The 18915-nt window shown below is 36.5% G+C and overlaps 2 protein-coding genes across 3 annotated transcripts; one reads left to right on the forward strand and one right to left on the reverse strand.

Moving 5' to 3' along the window:
- Positions 1 to 2605: 2605 nt before the first annotated feature.
- On the forward strand, positions 2606 to 9037 carry LOC107839430 (protein OBERON 4). Of its 2 annotated transcripts, none has more exons than XM_016682911.2 (3): positions 2606 to 2868; positions 3344 to 6304; positions 8215 to 9037. In XM_016682911.2, exons 2-3 carry the CDS (start codon positions 3373 to 3375, stop codon positions 8784 to 8786), a joined length of 3504 nt encoding a protein of 1167 aa, XP_016538397.2. In that variant the 5' UTR covers positions 2606 to 2868; positions 3344 to 3372; the 3' UTR covers positions 8787 to 9037. The 2 variants fall into 2 exon arrangements, 1 of the variants encoding a protein (XP_016538397.2); XR_001665076.2 differs by having other exon boundaries at positions 2637 to 2868; positions 3344 to 6704; positions 8215 to 8343.
- A 1123-nt stretch (positions 9038 to 10160) lies between these two features.
- Positions 10161 to 17237, reverse strand: LOC107839447 (DNA topoisomerase 2). Its single transcript, XM_016682935.2, has 19 exons — positions 16386 to 17237; positions 15493 to 15767; positions 15315 to 15396; positions 14948 to 15218; positions 14637 to 14836; positions 14346 to 14555; positions 14140 to 14253; positions 13936 to 14046; positions 13700 to 13864; positions 13262 to 13603; positions 13036 to 13169; positions 12582 to 12939; positions 12303 to 12489; positions 12174 to 12223; positions 11667 to 12089; positions 11404 to 11581; positions 11247 to 11311; positions 11014 to 11140; positions 10161 to 10924 (listed from the first exon to the last, which is right to left on the reverse strand). The coding sequence occupies exons 1-19, from the start codon at positions 17187 to 17189 to the stop codon at positions 10308 to 10310; spliced, it is 4713 nt and encodes a 1570-aa protein (XP_016538421.2). The 5' UTR covers positions 17190 to 17237; the 3' UTR covers positions 10161 to 10307.
- Positions 17238 to 18915: the final 1678 nt, after the last annotated feature.

Consider the following 18915-nt stretch of genomic DNA (forward strand, 5'->3'; position numbering starts at 1 on the left):
CTTCTAGTTTTTAATTTTTTCTATTAAGAACCCAACAAAACTGATATCTTTTTTCTTCTAATTCTTAATTTTTTCTATTTAAGTTATCTAAATTGAATTGAGTTTGTGAAATATTTGGGTGGATGAAAAATGAGATAGAGGAATGAAAGAAGAAAAAATATGCAAAATCTAGAAGTTGAACGGGATGTAAGAAAAGGGCTATTGTGTTGAAGCTAAAGTAATAGTGGATAGGTATGTGACGACGAAATTTGAGAAATGGATTGTTTTTGAAAAAAAAAAATGTGTTTTATGATTCGTGATTGCATAGGATTGATTATCTATGGAGATTTCAGAGAAATGAAGGTTTGTATATGATGTGTATAAAAAAATGTATATTTAAGGTTTGTATATGATGTGTATAAAAACTGTATAAGAACTGTATATTAAAAATTTGTATATGATGTGTATAAAAACTGTATATTTAAGGTTTGTATATGATGTGTATAAAAACTATATAAGAACTGTATATTTAAAATTTGTATATGATGTATATAAAAACTGTATATTTAAGGTTTGTATATGATATGTATAAAAATTGTATTATATAGAATATATTTTCTATATATGATTTGTATAGGATTTGTATCATTGTTGTATATAATATGTATCTAAATAATTATTTTACCTAAATAGTGTACAGAATGTGTATATCCTCTTGGCAAAAATAAAAGACACGAAAATAGTTTTAAAACATGTATATGAGTTATTAAAATATGCTATTTTTAAAAAATTGTATCTCAAAAAAATACAAAATTTAATTTGGTTATGAAATTATAAATTAGTATTTGATTATTTTGAAAGAGAACTACAAAATTTTATTTGATTGTTTTGTGTATTGATAGAACTAAAAATATATATAAAAACATCAATTTTTTAAAAAGAAAATGAGCACAACCAAAATAAAAGGGAAAAGGAAGAAAACACAACTGCCAGGAAAAAAACAACAACAAAAAACAAATACAATTTTTACACTTTATATAATAATAATAATAAAAGAAGTAAAAGGAGCAACAACAAAAGTAAAACAAAAAAGACAAAATCAGTAAAATAAAAAAAAGGTCAAAGAAAGCGGCTTAGCTAGCGAAATGGTCAAAAAATAGTATTTTGAATCATGAGTTATTTTCTTGTCTTTTATTCTTGCCAAGAGGCAGTTTTTATCCTTCTCCCATAAATAAAGTGTAACGGTCCAACCCATTAGTGATATTGTTCGTTGTGGGGCTAGACTCGCACGGCTTCAAAATGTGTTCACTTCTCATTGTTTCAATTATTGTAATAAATAAAGTCTAACAGTCTAACCGATTAGTGATATTGTTCGTTGTGGGGCTAGACTCACACAACTTTAAAATGTGTTACTAGAGAGTAAAACTTGCTTACTTATATACTCAGCATCTCTCCTGTTTTCTGCGAATGTGATACTCCTCATCCTAAGTTGGGATATTACATAGCTTTGATACCATACAGGGCTGACACATGACTCTGATACCATATGTAATGGCCTAACTCACTAGTGATATTGTCCGCTTGTCATTAGGTAGTAAGAGTTGTTTACTTATATACCCAACATTTCTCCTGTGTCTGCCGATGTGAAACTCCTTATCCTAAGTTGGGGGTATTACATAAAGGAGTAGAATTAAGTATTTGAGATAAATAAATTGGAAATTAGGATATAAGGAATCAGTAGTAACTCGCGACACGTGGCGGCTGTGGCGATCTATGTAACAATTAAATCAATGGTTCAAATTAGAAATTCATTTAAACAAATGTAAGGCCTTGATTAGTTTAGGTAGTTAAAGTTGTTAAATCCTCAAATGGACAGCTGGAAGAAACCATTAATATCTGATATTCCTAAACCTACTTTCTTCTACTCTCCAATTAACTCCGTCTTCTTCATCTTTCTCTTTCAAATTCCTATTTCCCTAAACCTCCATTGCAGTCAGCTTGAGTTCAAGCTTTTATGGAGACGACACTGTTTAATGGTAAACTTTAATTCTATGATTAGATTGTAATTGAGTTTTTCCCATTCAATAATTTTTTTTTTGTCTAAATCAAAGTGTTCAATTACAAGGGTGTTACAATGTGCAATTCATAACCACAAAAAAACTAATGAAGTCGAAAAGATTTGATTGTCCCTAACCTCATTAGTTGTTACTATAACGACAATAACATATTTCATGAAATTTCATTGATGATTTTGAAAAATGTAAAGTCTACACAGACCTTACAACTATCTCGTAGAGATAGAGAAGCTATTCCAGAGGACCCTTAGTTCAAGTACAACAAATCAAAGTATTTAAAAAGGAAAAATGACATTGAAAAAAACATAACGACTAATACTGAAACGATAACAACAATAAAATAGTGCAACAACCGAAATACAATAAACAACAGATGGTGATAAGAATCAAAAGAAAAATATTACAAGTCTAAAACTGATAAACTCATGACGAAAAGACAAGGCTTCACAACAAAAAGAAGAAGATGATGATTGTAGACAAGCAAAATAGTATTGGCACTAAAGTAAGAATTACCTCAAAAGACAAGGATGGGTTGTGCAAACTCTTATCTTTTCAAAAAGATATACTCTTGACCGATGCGTTGTACGCACTTTGCGTATTCAAGTCTCCCTTCTCTCTCTTCTTTCCCATTTCACCACAGACCTACCTAAGTGCGCTAGCAGTTAAAGTTCCCGTTGACTAATTATATCATTTTCTCTTTCTATCTCTAGCTGTAGACAGAGAAAATCTCAAATGCTTTAAAAAGGGTTTTACTTTGCTCATCGGAAAATCTTCGCCGGCTCACATTTTGGAGTTACTCCGGTGGACTGTTGTGGTAATATGAACATTCTTCCAAATGGGTTTTTGAATCTGTGCTGTTTGCTAAAAGTTGTAATCTTGAAAAACCCGATTTTGGGTTCTTGAGATTTTTGAATTGTAAAAGATTGGGTTTTTATAGTTTTGGGTTTCTGAATCTGATTAGTTCTTATGTAAAAAGGTGTAATCTTGGAAAACCCAAAGTTGGGTTTTTGAATTGGAAAAAAAATGGGTTTTGTTGTGCTTTTAGCTTTTCTTTGTTTGGTGAATTAGAAAAGTGCTCTTGGAGATCTGTGTTTAAATTTTTGTGTTGGGCTTGTTTAAGCTTGAGTTTTTAATTTTTTACTGAAGATTTATTCGTTTTTTTGCTGTTGCTTTTGTTGTATACTTGGAAAATGAAGTTTTGAAGGGTTTTCCCCTGTTTTTGGTGTGACGTTTATAGAAGAGATGAATTTGGTTTTGACTAAAGTTGAATGAAACCTTTTGACTTGTAGGAAGGAAGCTGGTTTTGTAAGCTCTTACAATGAAAAGATTGAGGTCTAGTGATGATCTTGAATCATCAGGGGAGAAAGGTGTGTTGAAAGATTGGGCAAGAAGGGAGGAGGATCCGAGTTTGCATCGTTCATCTTCCAACAGGAGCTTTTATTACAAGCCTGAGAGTGGGAGAAAGGGATTATCTTCGTCATCGTCTAGGTATGATCGGTTTGAGGATGACCGTGAGAGTCTGAGACCAATAAAGAAGCGATCAGATTATGATGTGGATAACTATGATAGGCGGAAGAGTTACAATCGATACAGTCATAGTAATGATAAAGGGGTCCTAAGCTCTTCTCCACGGGCTGGATATGGTGCTGAACGGATTCATAGGTCGGAGAGTTTTTCTGGATCGAGGAGGGAAGTCCCAAAGGGGTTCAGATCAGAGAGGGATAGGTCCAGGCGAGAGGGGAGTGTGTCATCATGGCGTAGGTTTGGTGCCGGGAAAGATAATGATGAAGGTACGAGGAGTGGTGGGGATTCAGGAAGAGGAAGTAGAATAGGATCAGAAGATATTGAGAAGGCAAAATCACCCTCAGGATGGAGAGATGCAAAATCACCTGCTTGGTCAAAGGACTCTGGTAGTGAGCAATCAAGGAGTGTTGAAGTTAAGAAAAGTGAAGGCTTGCCAATGGAGAATGATGGACATAGCAGTGAAATGGAAGAGGGGGAACTGGAGCCTGATCATCCATCTTCCGCCACTGAGCCTGTTGCTGAAGATGAAGCTTCTGGTGAGGTTAATCCCGCACAGAATGAGCATGAGAGTGAGCGTCAAGTTGATAGTAAGAGGCGAGATGATAGGAGGGTGAATTCTTTGTACGAACAGAAAGTTGAGCTCAGTAAAGCAAGTGTTACCGCGGAGCAGTCGGAAGAGACGCAGTCGGATAATGTCCAAGACATTTTCAAGGACAGTGATGGTTTGTCTGATCACGGCACTTCAATGGGGCACTGTGGAATGGGAAACGGGACTGAGACTGCAGTAGATTATGTTGGTAAAAAGAATGAGTTCACTAGGAAAACCAGTGGCTCTAGGGAAGAGGAAAGGAATGTAGATGCTGAGAAGCTACCACCTAAAAAAAGGGAACAAGGGGAGGAGAAGAGCAGAGATGCTGGATCTAAGGTAAATTGTATTGAGATTCGTGAATTAAATAGGGAGCTTGTTGGGGAAGGTGGACCACCAGGCTCTGTTTCTTCTGTTGCACATGAAGATGTATCACAGAGTGTCAAGGACAAGGGAAAAAGTGTCGCTGTTTCACCTGGTAATATCACTGCCCTTCCTGCAGATGGTCTAAGGATGGATAACGAACCAAGAGACATTGTACCTTGTGGAAACTCTGATATGGAAGGACCAAGTACTAGGGGCCTTGAGTTGTTCTTGTCTGGTCCTGTCAAAAAACCTGAGAAAGCAGACAAATTTAGTAATTGCATGACCAGAGATGAAAAGTTTGGTCTGGAACCACTTGAGCTTTCTCTTAGCTTGCCCAATGTCCTGCTGCCTATCGGTGCACAGAATGAAGTCCAGGCTCCTGGTTCTCCTAGTCAGGGAAGGAGTTTCCAATCCTTTGCCAGCTCATTTCGCACAAATTCTGATGGCTTTACCATGTCTATGTCCTTTTCAGGGTCACAGCACTTCACTCATAATCCAAGCTGCTCATTGGCACATAATTCAGTTGATTATGAGCAATCAGTTAAAAGTCGCCCCCTCTTTCAAGGTGTCGATTGGCAAGCCCTCGCTGCAAATGAGCAGAAGGATAATGACATCCCTAATTGTCAAGACATTTTACCAAATGGAACTGGTCTGTATCAGCAGTCTCAAGCATCTCAAGGAAATTCTAGTGGTCAAGCTGTAGCAAAACATCTCAAAGCTGCAGAGGGAGGCTCTAGATTACCTGCTGGGCTGGAAAGGCAACTAAGTACTGGTAAAGCATCTCGTCATCCAAATGGAGCTAGATCTCCTACGAGTGTTGGGTCTCATGACACACTATCAGAATATAATAAAGATAAGACACAATTAACTAGAGCAAAAGATAGTAGCTTTTATAGGTTCAGTGGTTCTGATGGCAAAGAGCTCCAATTGTCTGTTGGACCTGACTTCATTGAATCAGTAATCACAATCATGGTTTCTGAACCAATACATGTGACTGCCAGGAAGTTTAATGAGATATCTGGGCAACAATTGCTTTGTCTAAAGGAGGCTGTCTGTGACATCATCACAAATCCTGGCAAACAGTGGCAGCTTAGTACTCTGCAAAAGGCACTGCAGAAGAGGTCTGACATCAGTTTGGAGACCCTACTGAAATCCCATAGGAGCCAACTAGAGTTGTTGGTGGCTCTGAAAACTGGTCTCCAAGAATTTCTTCGGCCAAGTTGTGATGTTTCTACATCTGTTTTGGCAGAGATGTTTCTGAATTTAAGATGTAGAAATCTCATTTGTCGATCTTCATTGCCTGTGGATGAGTGCGAATGCAAAGTATGCTCACAGAAGAGTGGTTTCTGCAGTGCTTGCATGTGTCTTGTGTGCTCCAAGTTTGACATGGCATCTAATACGTGTAGCTGGGTTGGATGTGATGTATGTCTTCATTGGTGTCATGCTGATTGTGGGCTACGTGAATCTTACATCAGGAATGGACGTAGTGCTTCTGGTTCAAAGGGTAGTGTAGAGATGCAATTCCATTGTGTTGCCTGTAACCATCCATCTGAAATGTTCGGCTTTGTAAAAGAGGTTTTCCAAAACTTTGCGAAGGAATGGACGGCAGAAGCATTTGCCAAGGAGCTTGAATATGTGAAAAGAATTTTTTGTGCCAGCGAGGATGTCAGAGGGAAACGCTTGCATGAAATTGCCAATTATATGCTGTCAAAATTGGCAACTAAGGCTGACCTTCAAGAAGTTCAAAGTCAAATGATGCATTTCTTCCTGACAGGTGAGCTCTTGACAGCCAATCAGGTTTTGTTGATGTTCAGTCTTTACTTAACAAATGAACTTTTTCTTATGTTGTATTGTTAATATTGAGTTCATGATGGATTCACAGCTGGTAACTTTGTTGCTGAAGTATTATATTATGTTTCAACTACTGCATATTTTCCAGTGATAAGATACAAATTGTGTAAACTTGCAAGTTTTTGTTTGGATCCCTTGACATTGATGTGCATGGGACCACGTACTTGTGACCAGTACATGGCGGCTTATTTACAATCCTATCTGTCTGAATTTCTGCATGCCCTATTGGTGTTGATGCCTGGCGTAATGAGCTTGACTGTCAAAGATGCAATTCATCTGGAGTTGTGAGATGCCATTTTAGTGCATTTATTATACTTGATAAGGTATTTCCATAATTTTGTAAAGCTTCAAGTTCAAACATTCTCTCTAATAGAGTGATGAATGAACGATGTATTAAAAGAAGAATATGATTGTATCAGACTGCCTTCTGAGCCATCTAAGCCCCCTATTTTTCTTTCCTTTCTTACCCACCTCCTTCCTTCCTTATCATCATCTGACCAGCCCCATTGACCCCACCCCCCTCATGTCCCCAGTTACTGCAGAAGAGGAAAAAAGAGGGGAATCGAACCAAATCCTTGTAATGAGCTGCATCTTTATGTATTCCTCGTTGCTAATTGGAAAATAAGGATCATAATGCTCAAATCTTACCCTCTCAGGAAAAAAAATAAAGGATCATAATGTACACGTTTATAGTTGGTTTTGAGGGTATAAGATAGAGAGAACAAAATTCAGATGAGGGTATAAGAGTAGCATGGATTAGCTTTAGGTGCAAAATGCACTTATCTGAGTGTTTTTCGTCTGGGAACTTTTATTTAGTGGTTTGAATTATTTATAAAAGATTTGTACTTACTGTCTGTTTTAGGTGACAATTGACATTTCCAAACATTTAAATTCAAACTGTTTTGACATGTTTCCACAAACTCCGTCATTCTAAACGGCTTCCATAGATTTGAGTAACTGAAATTCGTTTGACTATTCAAACCAAATGGCTTCCGTAGATTTGAGTAACTGAAATTCGTTTCACTATTCAAACCAGACAGTGATTATCCATTTTACTATCAGTAATTCTAAATGAATCCTCAATTTTTTGTAACTCTTTTAAGTGTTTTTATTTTTGGTTAAATTGTATACTAAGGTTATTTTTTCTCCTCTCTTTTCCATTTAATTATGACTTTTGCCTTCTATATTATTTTACCTGCGTCAGTCAATCAAACTGTCCTAATTGGTTGAGGTCGGCAATGTGAATCCTATGATTTCAACCACTATATTTAGGTCAATTTCTTATATATAGAAAATTCACTCATAGTTAGATTATGTTTAGCTGATGATAGATGTACCAAAAGGCTGCTCCTATATCTGGATTTGGGACCATTTATGCTTTGCCGCATGCTAAAATTTCCACTCATGTGACATTATTCCGATCACACTGACTGCTGGTCCTTATATCTGCTTCTCTGGCAACAACAAACAACAACAAACCCAGTGTATTCCCACCAAGTGGGGTCTGGGGAGGGTAGAGTGTACGCAGTCCATACCGCTACCTCCAGAGAAGTAGAGAGGTGGTTTCTCTGGCAATATAACAAATTTCTATCACATTTGCTGTTGTTTAAATCTGATGGATTAAGGGTTGTCATATAACTTATTTAAAAATAGAATTGGGTTAGTCACATTTCTTGAGTTGAAAAATGCTGAAATATTACTGTAATGGCTTTTTCACTTGTTTCCTCTCCCAACTGTAGATGGCCTTGGAACTACCAAGTTCCGTCACTCCAAGTCTTATTTATTGCTCATTTTAACATGGATTTCACTTGCTTCATTTAACTTTGAATGCAGAGCCTGATTCAGTCAAATCTGACAATGTTCCAGCTATTCAAGGAAAGGAATTGGCAACAAAGAACCACGAAGGGAACAATGGCATTTCTCGGTCCAGCCAGGGAGCGATGTGGCTGAAATCAGTGAGTTCAGAGAAAGCACCTCAAGTGGAAAAGCCTACAGGGTTGCCTTCAAATTTTGATAGCCTCCGGAATGAAAAGTCGGCGATGAACTCGAGTTTCCAGCCAAGTATGGAAAAGGGACCAGTATTTGATGAACTAGATAGCATTGTTAGAATCAAACATGCAGAATCTAACATGTTCCAAACGCGAGCAGACGACGCTAGGAAAGAGGCTGACGCTCTGAAACGCATTGCTGTAACTAAGAGTGAGAGAATTGAAGAAGAATATGTCACTCGAATCGCAAAGTTGCGATTGGCTGAGTCTGAGGATATGCGGAAACAGAAGTTGCAAGAACTGCAGTCTGTAGAAAGAGCTTATCAGGACTACTTCAATATGAAAATGAGAATGGAAAATAAAATCAAAGATATGTTGTTGAAAATGGAAGCGGCCAGAAGGAATCTCAGTTTGTGATATAATTTTAGTAGCATCTTGTTTAGGACAACACAACCTTGTTTTTTTCTTTAAGCAGTATTGGCAAGGTTTGAAACACCAAAAGTATATTGACTTGTAGGTGTTCTGTAGTTTAGTATTCCTTGTATTCTGCTAAACCTGAATCTGTACAGACACCACCTTATGTGATCATGTTACAGATGGAACTCCAGTTATGGACAAGATGAGAAAACGAGGAAAATAGAGATTCAGTACTTGATTAGCCATTCAAATAATTGAGTTTTTCTCCCAAATAGGGATGTATTTATTGATCATTTCTGAACAACTACTACTGCAACGTGCCTCTGTTGCATGCAGCTGAGAATATATTTGCTGAGGAACCAAAATGGGTTGCGGTGCAGTGGTGGAATTGCTCCACCCTTAAAGTGGTGGAATTGTTCCACCCTTAATCAGAGGTCTCGGGTTTGGGTTTGACCCTTAGATATGGAGAAAATCTGTTGGGAGCGCCCCCAAAATGGGCCCTACCCTACCCTGCAGTGCGCAACCTGAACTAGTTGGAGCTCTAATGCAGGTATCGGGATACTGGACACCGGGTGGGAAACTAAAAATATATATATTTGCCGTGGAAAATCCATTTAGCTCCTGGATTGTGTATATCTATGGATTTCTAAAACAAGTAAAATGAATGAAATCACCTAATGTCTTTTCATGTTGGAATTAAATCTGTGTTCCATGTTTTTCGCTTACTACTAACACTGACAGCTGGGGTATTTTTACCATTTGATCTAATTAATGCTTCTTCCGTTCACATGAAGGAGTAATAACCTTGTTCTTGAATTATACAAACTCCCCAATCCAATTCTTGAACCTCTCTACCAAATGCGGTGTAGAACGAATGATATCTGTGAAATGGTTTGCTTTATTATGTAACATACCGTATTGTGTAAGTACTATTTTCATGATTTAATCTTCAATAGATTCTATGTTTCTTGTCATTGCATAATTTGTAGGATAAATGAGAATAAAAATATAAGGTAACAATGCGATCGTACCAAATAGATTGTTACATAAAATGAGACTTTTTATCCTTGCATAACGATTTACACAAAATAACGTTGATGGAACTTAACAATACCGATCAACACAAAAATGTCATTTAAACTAACAATACAATCCCACGGTGACAACCCTAAAAACCACATAGTTTAGTCATTAAGGGCCAAATATTTAGAGATAGAAAGAAAAAAACACAAAAATGTACGTATTTTTTCCCTTTGACGTATTTAAGTTCTGAATTGCGCATGCATTTGTAACTACAGTATAAGTAACTGAAATTTCAAGCGGTAAAATAGCTATGCAAGTAGAAAAAGAAAAGAAACAATAGAAACATAGAAATTAACTAGAAGAGGTTTTGATATGTTATTAGCAGCAGTTAAATTTCCAAGAAACCAACAAGCTTATTGGTTTACAGACCTAAAAATCAACACACACTAGTAAGCTAACTACTACAAATTCCTGAAATCAGAATCATCATAATCCTCTCTAATCATCATCGTCGAAATCAGAATCATCAGATGGATCAAAATCATCATTGTTATCTTCTTCTTCAGTATCAGAATCACTGATAACATATGTCGCCTTCTTCCCACGATTTTCCCTCTGAGGTCTAGCTTTTGGAGCCACAACAACTACTTCACTGGCCTCCTCCTCTAGACTGCCCAAGGAAGGAACAGGACTTACTTCTTCACCTTCCTCTAAAATGCAGCTACTACTAGTACTGATGTTCTTTCCCAGAACAGCTCCACTTTTCTTGTTAAATGGAGATGCTCTCATTTTCCTCACTTTTCGATCAGGTGAGATTCCAGCATCTTCTGCAGGCTTCAGAACTTGAGTTATGAGCCTCTGACCAACACTCACTGACTCCTTATTAGCTGGTGCTCTCTTCTTTGGGGGTTTAGGTGCTGCTGCTGCTGCTTTTGCAGCTGCTGGTTTCCTGCCTCCTTTCTTTTTCCCTACTGGCTCAAACACATCATCATCATCACTAATTTCAATCTCATCCTCACCATCAGAAACATCTGTGGATGGCAGAGTCTTCTTTTTTGCAGCAGCCCTTTTAGCAGGTGCTTTCTTTTGAGCTTTGGGTGCTTCAGTCTCCACAACTGCAGGGAAGTGGTCATAAGTTCTAGAAGACAATATAATCATGATAATAATCAATCTCCCATAATATATTACAGCACATTTCACTTACCTCCTGAGTGATCTGGAGATGAGTTAAGGTTGTAAGCTGCAAGTCTCTCTTTCAACGCTAGCACTTCATCATCTTCTTCATCATCTTCAACAGCAACAGATTTTTCTTCAACAGCAACAGATTTTGCCTGCAGATATGATAGGTATTGAATGTAAATGTATCAGCAGATGACTTGTGATAACAAAGAAAAGGAATTTCTCTATATAAAATCTAATCTGAATCCAAATCCACACCTTTGCAGGAGCCTTCTTTGAACCTCCTCCTCTGCCTTTTGGCTTCACAACCTCAGTAACATTGGCTAGAGAAGATAAAACACAAGATAACCCAAGTTCAGTACACATCAATAATCCATTAAGAGTACAGCAAAAGCCATTAAAAGTAGATACTGACCTGTCTCCGTGGTAGAATCACCTGACACATCCATTGGTTCAGCAATAGACTCCACAACAGCAGCCTTCTTATTAGTTTTTCGGGGTTTAGGCTTGGGTGCTTTTCCGGCTGCATTCATCACCTTCTTCTTTATCTTCGCTCTAGCTTCCTCGGCCTGGATATCAAGTTTATCTTGTTCCTGAAGTATAGGAGGCAAAAGTGTTACTAAGATGAGTTAAGGAAAAGCATTTTGAAAAGTTGGAAAGGAACTTTCAGTGGCATACATCAAGCTGTTGGTCAAGGACATCAAGATCTTTCATCCACAAAGTCTTTGGAGTTGCATTTCTCATATCTTCAACTTCGGCATTCAGTTTATCCCTCTCAGCACACAGCTCTTGAACCTTCTCAAGAGTCAATGTTCCTATTGCCATCGACAGCAAGTAGTCATAATCACTTGCCCTAACTCCTCTATTTGACTCCTCTGGACTCTCTTCGCTATCTTCTGCATCATCAGTTGTGTCTGCAACAACAGCTTCAACAGCCTTTTTCTTGGGAAAAGGGGTAAAACCTTTGTTTTTCAATTCAAGCAAGAGATCAGCTCTCTTCCTGTTGTTCACAATGATTTCGCCTTTCACAACTCCAAGGATGAATTTCACCTTGTTCTCAACTCTCAGCAACTCAAATTCGAGAATCTCCAATAGAGCTTTCTGCACAAGTTACAAGTAAACAGGTTAATGACCAGCATTCAGGAGGACGGAATGTATTTCAGTTCAGTTAATCTATAGACTTGCCTTTCTTTTCTCATAATACTCGAGTCGTACATGGTAGAACTCCTCAAGAACTGCAGTAAAAGAATTTAAATGGTAAACAACAGCATCTATTTTCCACTAATCTAATGTAATTTAGGGGGAATTACATACTTTCTTCTGGTGTGTCATATTTCTTAATTTTGCCCTTAGAGTCAAACAGGTGCATATTGCTGGTGCTTATTGTATTAGTCAGCTTAAACTTTTTAAGCAAACCCTCTTGTTGGGCCAATATCAGATTCTCCTCAGACAAGATCAACTCAAAGCATACAGAGTTCTCATCACCATACGCTCTGACTTCCTGCAAGAAGAAGCCTCCTTATGATTTGTCTAACTTGGAAGTACTTTCTCAAATGAAAATAATTAAATAAGTAATGAACTCAGTGGACTTACCTTTATGAACTGATCCTTAGCCTTGTCATTTGAGACTGTCATGGTTTCCAAAAATTGCTTATAATCCTCAGTCCACCTCCGGACTGGCAACTCGGAAATCCTAAGAGTCGTTTCATCGACCTCCTCTATAATACCAGTGACAGTAAAGGTAGCTCCAGTTTCTTTCGTTGATGTTTTCTCTATTTTTCCGTTGAAACCTTTATACCATGGATCCATGGGCTCCATTAGCTCATCATTCAGTAACCGCCTTACATTTGCAACGAGGTCTCTAGGATTGTAATTTGGAACAAACGTACTCCAACCTGTCCCTATACCTTCACTACCATTCACAAGTACCATTGGAATGATAGGCACATACCTAAGTGAAAAGAGAATCAACCATTCAATTACTTGCAATGATTTTTTTCTTTCTCTGGATATGAAGGTATATAAATGTCTGTTACATTATACTTACCAAGTAGGTTCAATAGATTGCCCATCTTCATTCAAGTAATCAAGAATGGTATCATCATCCTTAGGAAACAGAAATCTTGCAATTGGTGAGAGCCGAGTGTAAATGTACCTAGAGCTTGCATGATCTTTGCCTCCCTGAAAAGGTTGTGGGGTAGATGAATAAGTGAAAAGAAAAAGAGTTGTATGATAAAAAAGTTGAGATTCAAATATGCAATTTAGTTCCTCACCATATTTCGAGTGCCAAATTGACCATTTGGTTGCAAAAGATTTACATTATTGCTGCCAACATAGTCCTGTGCCATGCCAATGATGGTGCTGCTAAGACTCTGCTCACCATGATGATAAGCTGAGTGCTCAGAGACGTAACCAGAAAATTGGGAAACTTTTGCTTCCTTAACAAAATTCCTCTTAAATGCACAGAACAGAATCTTCCTTTGCCCCGGTTTCAGACCATCAAGCATTGACGGTATAGACCTTTGAAGGTCAGCCATTGAAAACAGAATAAGCTCTTTGTTAACAAATTCGGTATATGAGATATACTTTTCTTTCTGGTCTAGATGGGTACCAGGCTGCAGAGTAAAAGAAAAATAGCATTGACGAGTCGAATCAAGAAATTTTGGATGTATCATAATTTATATTAGAATAAAAATATTATTGGTTCCAACCTCAAATTGTCTAAGCCAATTCTTCCTTGCTTCTATCTTCTTCTTACTGAAAGCAAGTTCTATTGATTCCCCATCTTGGTTATCTGCCCAGACAAAATCTTTCCTGTGTTTCTGAAGATCTTGGAAGTACTCTTTTCCTTCCTTTGAAGTACTTGTTCCCAACCCCTATCAAGACATAGAGAATAGTTAGCAGAAAGCCACATCTGATGGTCTCATAAAATCTTTGGTAGACAAACCTTATAGTACTTGATAGACCAACCACTTGAAGTAGCACCCAAACTCTTTCTCCACGACTCATACTCAGGCATCGTATAAAATGCCAGTAACCTCCCACTTTTATGAGTAGCCTGCAAGACAACAACGTTCAGACTGATGTATTACTGAAAAATCTTTTGTCATGTACTTTGGCTGTTCAAAAGAAAAGGTATAAAAAATTTCACCTTCACAATTGGTGTGATAAACTCCACTAAGAAAGATGGAACTTTCAGCAAGGACGGCCAAAAAGTGTGGATGAAATTAATTAAGAGACCCTTGATATGTGAACCATCATGATCCTGCACAAGTATAAAAATATAGATCAATCAAGTGAATACAGATAAAACCATAAACCATTCAACATATGGAGATATTGAAGAAGACATGGCACCTGATCAGTCATAATCATTAGATGACCATATCTGAGCGATTTCACACTGTCATATTCTTTGCCTGTCTGAAGTCCGAGAATCTTCTTGATAGATTCAATTTCTTTATTTTCTGAAACCTGTTTATGACTTGCTTCCCTTACATTTAGCAGCTTACCCCTCAAAGGGAACACGCCATAGTGATCTCGCCCAACAACAGATATTCCAGCCATCTGTGAAACAGCTCAGTTCCCTTAGAAGCATTTCAAAGATGGTATTGAACATAATGATGTTAAAGGCTAAAGGGTATATACAGCTAGAGCCTTGGCTGAATCTCCTTCAGTCAAAATCAACGTGCATTTATCGGAATTCCTCCCTCCTGCATCATTAGCATCTTCTAGCTTTTCCACCTTCACCTTCTCAGATTTTTTTCCATCAGTCTTCTTAAGGTCTTTGCTATTTTTAAATTCCGCCCAGGAGAGAAGAGTTTCCACAATGCCCACATTCTTCTCCACTGCAGTAAGATCAGAAAACTGATAATCAAAACCACATACTTAATAGAACTAATAGCATAATTGGTGATCAAAAGCATAAAAGAGAACGACCTTTAGCTGAACTAACTTACCTTTCTTCAGAAAATCCGGTTGAAGTTCACATTTCGAACCGAAACTGCTCTGACGCAGGGTCAAGGTTTCTTTAGTTTGTGAATCAAAAGCTGGATTGTCAATGAGAGCATTAACAAACATCCATAAATGGTTCTTCACTGCATGGGCTTTGATGTTAGCATTTTTATTCTTTTTGTTCACTACACCCATTATGTGGTTTGCTATCTGGTTGGCCACATAATCAACATGAGTTCCACCCTTAATTGTTGCGATGCTATTCACAAAACTGACCTGGCCAAACCATCACGCTAGACCATGTTAGGGATCTAAATATTTGATAGGTTACAAAAAAAAGTTATGGCTCAAGCAGCAGCTTGTAATCAGTACCTGTTGAAATTGTCCTTCACTCAAACTCACACATATCTCCCACCTTAATACTCCATCTGGGCCGTTAACTTTTAGGAACTCCCTGCAAAATTAGAGAATGTTAGCATACATTATTTCAAAGTAAAAAGTCTTGAGAAAGAAAGTAAAGACTAGAAAATAGAATTTTCTGACATTTAACCTTTTCGCATCAGAAGAATCTAAGAAAAGCTTGCAATACTCTTCAAATGATTTGACCGGAATGCGCTGTTCATTGAGCTTCACCTTCACAGTCTTTCCGAGGCATCCACCCAAATCAATCACTCTCTTTCTCATTAAGGCAACTACATCAGCTTCAAGTTGTTCCATGTTAAACTTTGCCAGGTCTGGCTTAAATGAAACTTTCGTCCAATTCTCGCTTGCTTTGCACTTTGTTATGATTGGCTCAGACTTCTTCCCCATGTTGTTGGAGAAAACCTTCATTGACGGAACACAAAATTCACTTGGTAACAGCAGTCAACCAACAATCAAAGCAACTACACCTAAATAGAATTTCCCTCGGAGATAGGTACTGTCAACTATCCGAAAGAGCAATTAAGTGTGCTTAAACGAAAATCCCAAATCTCCATTGTCCAAACTAATAAGATCTTCAGCCAGCTCTAAGGATTACAATTAGATATGTAGATTCTATCATCCTATTTTAATATGCTCATTAACTCCTCGAGAATTGTAATTAAACATCAATTACAATCAGAATATCATGAAATCAATTATCCTAATCCTATGTTATAGGCTCATATAACCTCGTAACTATACTAAAACATCATAGATTCCACAATCCTAACTATCATTGGGTATATAATTAGATAGCGAGTTTGTAAAATTAGATTGTCTATAATCGTATTACTTAATTAAGATTTCAGCACAAACAATACGCAAATCACTGCTAATTTAGTGTTTCTCATGAAATAGGAAGCTATAAATCCCGCAACAATTAAGATCAAACACAGTAGCTTTCGACATTTTCCACAATATTATCAAAACCGTTACGAAACTAGTGAAATGAAATCGCAAAAAAAAAAAAGTGATAATTACCTGCTTATATTTCCTCTGCCGCTTTCCATCAGCAGTTTCAATGACAAACTCAGTAGAAAAGATATTCGTTAGCTTAGCACCATATCCATTTCTTCCACCAGTAGTCTTCTTCTCATCATCATCATAGTTACTACTAGTCAACAAATGCCCGAAAATCAGTTCCGGCACATACACACCTTCTTCCGAATGGATCTCAACAGGAATTCCATCACCGTTATTATAAACGCTAATGAAATTCTGTTCAGGATCTATAACAACTTCCAACGCGTCCATTTTAGGATCTCTTTGCTTATTATCAGCTGCATTGACTAAGATCTCGTCGAAGATCTTGTACAAACCGGGAACATATGTCACCGGATGATGTACCATGGCGTCATTCTCCCATACCCAAAGAGTTTGAGTATGCTTTTCAACAGATCCGATGTACGTATCGGGACGGAGAAGGATGTGTTCAAGCTGAGTTTTCTTCTGGTAGGTTTGTTCAATGGTTTTTCCGTTCGCTTTCGAAATGTTGGCGTTGTTGCTTGATTGTAATGGGAGTTTTTTGGTTGCCATTTTTGTTATGGCGATGGCGGTGACGGAAGCGGAGGAGGAGGAGGAGACACAGAGATGGTGTCTTTTGGGGGAATTTGAAGAATGGGGTAAATGTGAAGAAGGGAGGTTAGGGTTTATAGTAGTACAATATAAGCGCTTTAACGGTAATGTTGGGAGATTTGAAATTTGAATTTTGAATTTTGAATTGGACGGCTCAGATGTGGCGTTATCGATCTGACGGTGGGGGATTGTTTCGTCGCGTCCCTCCATGGCAGGAATATTTTTTTTTTAATTTAATAATTATTTTTTAGTCCTTTTTCTTTGGTTACAATAAATATTGGCCAGATAAGAATTACTTTATACTTATAGATCTCTTATTAGTCGTGTAACTCAAAAATGTAACTACAGATGATTTTTATACAAATATTAATCGATATTTGATAACTTTTTAAATAGTTCATAATAGTCTAGTAGTATAATAGATCAAAATATATTAAAAAGTGAAAAAAAAAAAAAGTTTAACATTGTCAATGGTTAAGATTTTTCAAATCGTTTGTTACTTAAATTAAATTATAATTTCTAAATTAATTTATATCATATGAAAGGTGAAAATAATCTCATGTTGGATATGATAAAATGAAATATCTCAAGTTAAGTTTGGTACCAGATTTATGTCATACTAGTATAAGTACCCGCGCATTTTTACGAATATCATTAAAAAATAGTAACTTATTCATTTGAAGTAATAAACTATTTAATATTTTTAATTACGTCACTTTTTTGTTTTTAAATAAAAAGGTGGCCATTTTAGACATTTATTAATTATTAAAAATAAAATGAAGAAAAGTTGGATCCGGCAATGACTCAAGCCCAAATAATCTAAGAAGACAAATCTTAGAAGTCAAAAGTTATCTGCCATTGATTTTTTTATTTGAACTATCATCATTTATCTACTCAATTAGGTGTGTTTAAATACATCAATATTGATAATTCAGGTAAGATAACCATATATGATGATAATTCAGATTGGAAAAAAATCCGCTATAATTAGAATGTGAAACTTCTGAAAAAAGTTGCAATTCGATTTTAGTTTGATCATTATCTAAAACAAACAAACAAAAAACAAAAATAATTTGATTTTCATTATGTCACACAACCATTCACGTCAAGAAAATACAAAATAAAAAAAGCTAATGCACACTTTGATCACTTTATGATCATCATATTTTAATTTTAAACACCTTTCACACCCTCCTTTTTTTAGGTAAAAAGTATTGATTTGAAGTTTATCAGATTTTATAACTATAATAATAATTGAATTTATAGATATTTAATGGGTTTTTTAATATATATAGAGTTTGGATAAAAGTTATTGAGTTTACATAAATTCATAATCAACCCTCTATATCTCTCTCTGAATGTACATCAACTAAATTTGAGCATAAGATATGTACCTTTTATACTCAGATTTTCCATGTATACACACAACGAACGTTGATAAGTCATATATATATATATATATATAACTTTATTCTAAATTTACAAATCTTGATTTTAGTTTACTTTGCAAAATCAAAAAGAAAAAAAAATTAACTTCGTTCTAGTTGAATTTTCTTTTGAAAGCATGCTGAAAAATGAATAGCAAATACTTCTAGAGGCTTGAAATAAAGATACATTTTTTTTTTCGGTTTAATTTTGCATTTTATTAATAATAATAATCACATGATGGACCAACCCATCTTACAAGAAAACAACACCTAACACTATTCCCATACCCGGCCCAACCCAAAATAAAAAATAACATTTAGAAAGAGTGCGTTTTGAGCTTCACTCTCCAAATTAGGGAAAGTAAAACTATGAGCAGATTAAACAACCCTTATACTATCAGTTCTTGGCTGAAGATGCTCATATATCTTATTTGATTTGGTTTGTGTTTATCGATTATTATCTTTACTCTTTTGTTTTCGAGTTTTGATGGATATTTAACTTACATTGT

The sequence above is a fragment of the Capsicum annuum genome, chromosome 1 (assembly GCF_002878395.1).
Source record: "Capsicum annuum cultivar UCD-10X-F1 chromosome 1, UCD10Xv1.1, whole genome shotgun sequence".
NCBI lineage: Eukaryota > Viridiplantae > Streptophyta > Magnoliopsida > Solanales > Solanaceae > Capsicum > Capsicum annuum.

What these genes read in the sequence shown, in the direction of transcription:
- LOC107839430 (XM_016682911.2), top strand. Translation starts at nt 3,373, where the DNA reads ATGAAAAGATTGAGGTCTAGTGATGATCTTGAATCATCAGGGGAGAAA. An exon ending in GATGCATTTCTTCCTGACAG is followed by an intron (nt 6,305 to 8,214) that starts GTGAGCTCTTGA and finishes CTTTGAATGCAG; the next exon opens with AGCCTGATTCAGTCAAATCT.
- LOC107839447 (XM_016682935.2), bottom strand. Translation starts at nt 17,189, where the DNA reads ATGGAGGGACGCGACGAAACAATCCCCCACCGTCAGATCGATAACGCC. An exon ending in GATTCTTCTGATGCGAAAAG is followed by an intron (nt 15,397 to 15,492) that starts GTTAAATGTCAG and finishes CTAATTTTGCAG; the next exon opens with GGAGTTCCTAAAAGTTAACG. An exon ending in ACCGGATTTTCTGAAGAAAG is followed by an intron (nt 14,837 to 14,947) that starts GTAAGTTAGTTC and finishes ATCTTACTGCAG; the next exon opens with TGGAGAAGAATGTGGGCATT.